The sequence below is a fragment of the Rhagoletis pomonella genome, unplaced genomic scaffold (assembly GCF_013731165.1).
Source record: "Rhagoletis pomonella isolate Grant_MI unplaced genomic scaffold, Rhpom_1.0 Rhpom_scaffold_00009, whole genome shotgun sequence".
Lineage (NCBI taxonomy): Eukaryota > Metazoa > Arthropoda > Insecta > Diptera > Tephritidae > Rhagoletis > Rhagoletis pomonella.
Window position 1 is genome coordinate 24,469,264 of NW_023458563.1, and position 1,526 is coordinate 24,470,789.

Sequence of the window (1,526 nt, forward strand, 5' to 3'; positions counted from 1 at the left end):
TTTCGATGCAAGTTTACGAGGCTTACGCGGTTACGAGACATTTAAATAAATTTAAATAATTTAACTTAAAAGACTGAATGAAATATATGTTATGTTAACGCCATACTTACCTTGAACAAAAATTAATTTAAAAACCTGAAAGATGTGACGACATTTAAAACATTACCAATAAGTGCCCTCATACTGTGAGTTCAAATTTTTGTTTTCTATCTTAAATAATAAAAACAAAGCATATTCAGTGAGTAGTAATTATTTAAATTTTATTGTTAAAAAGATGTGTCTTCAGAGCATCCCTTAAATCATAATTATTTGAACTGCCTCGGTTCGATGACACCCTACTTATTGAGGGCAATGGAACTACTTCGTTTCGCCATGAGCCAGCGATGGTGGCATCCTCTTCGTAGCGATCAACAAAATCGCTTGCTACATAGTTTGCACACGAAAGCTTAATAAAATTATGCAAGACAATACAAGCAAGCCATTTGGCAGTGAGTATTCCAAATGCGTTTTCTATAACTCTTCTTGCACGAGAGAGTCTTTTATTGAAATACTCTTGCTCTTCTGGAATACCTCTACCCGGATATGGTCGCATTAAATAACGCCGTAAGGGAAAAGCTGCATCTCCTACTAAATAATGTGGAAATGGCTCGGTTTCTCCTGGCAGAGGCTGATCATGTGGAAGGCCGAGCCTATCATTTTCAATAGCATCTGCCAGTTTTGAAAAGTGGTAGACACCGCCATCGCTTTGACTTCCATATGCTCCGATGTCAACGCAGGTAAAGGTATAATTGGCATCACATACGGCCAAAAGCACGATACTATAATTGCCTTTGTAATTATAGTACATCGACCCGGAATTTGCTGGACAGGTCGATGCTGGTCCGTCGATGGAACCAACGCAGTTGGCCATATTCCACAGCGACTTGAACTCATTGGAAATACGTCCCCATTCCGTTTCTGACGGGGTCGCCACATACAGGTCAGCTAACAGATCCCATATGGTCATACATGTCTCCAACGTAATCTTCCTGAAAGTCGTCAGGCCGATCCTGTGAACTATTGTGTGGAATTGCCGAGTGCCACCGTGAGCCAAATATCTGCAACAAAAAAATAAAACCAGATACATATATGGAAAATTATACGTATACTATTAAGTAAAACCGATTTTCTCTTACATCAGGGTTATAAATAGTCTGCAGCGACTCGATATTGGTGTTCTGATTGAATATTTGGTCAGCGAAGCCTCCAGAAATTCGTGCAGCACATTAAATAACGAAAAGGGCATTCTTAATGTATTGTTAAACTGCTCCTCATCTGCAGCCAAGTTTCTTAATGAACTTTCAAACAATCCATATTTGTGTCGCTCTAAGTACAATTTCCGAACCCAAAATCGGCGCTTCTGTTTTAATCGCAGTTTTAATTTACGCATTTTCGCTAAAATTAGGAAAATTCTCAAAACTTGTTCAGCATTTCGAGTCAACATTTTGTACAGCCAAATGCAACTTTATGAAAACCAACGAATCTGG

At 38.8% G+C, this 1,526-nt stretch overlaps 1 protein-coding gene across 1 annotated transcript; it reads right to left on the reverse strand.

Annotated features, from left to right (window-relative positions):
* Window positions 1-253: 253 nt before the first annotated feature.
* On the reverse strand, window positions 254-1,508 carry LOC118745451 (protein ALP1-like). The gene is made up of 2 exons (XM_036478904.1): window positions 1,176-1,508; window positions 254-1,097 (listed from the first exon to the last, which is right to left on the reverse strand). The coding sequence occupies exons 1-2, from the start codon at window positions 1,481-1,483 to the stop codon at window positions 254-256; spliced, it is 1,152 nt and encodes a 383-aa protein (XP_036334797.1). The 5' UTR covers window positions 1,484-1,508.
* Between the last annotated feature and the right edge of the window lie 18 nt (window positions 1,509-1,526).

Coding starts and splice junctions, on each gene's coding strand:
- LOC118745451 (XM_036478904.1), bottom strand. CDS start 1,483: ATGTTGACTCGAAATGCTGAACAAGTTTTGAGAATTTTCCTAATTTTA. Junction 1,098..1,175: donor AGACTATTTATAACCCTGAT/GTAAGAGAAAAT, acceptor TTTTTGTTGCAG/ATATTTGGCTCACGGTGGCA.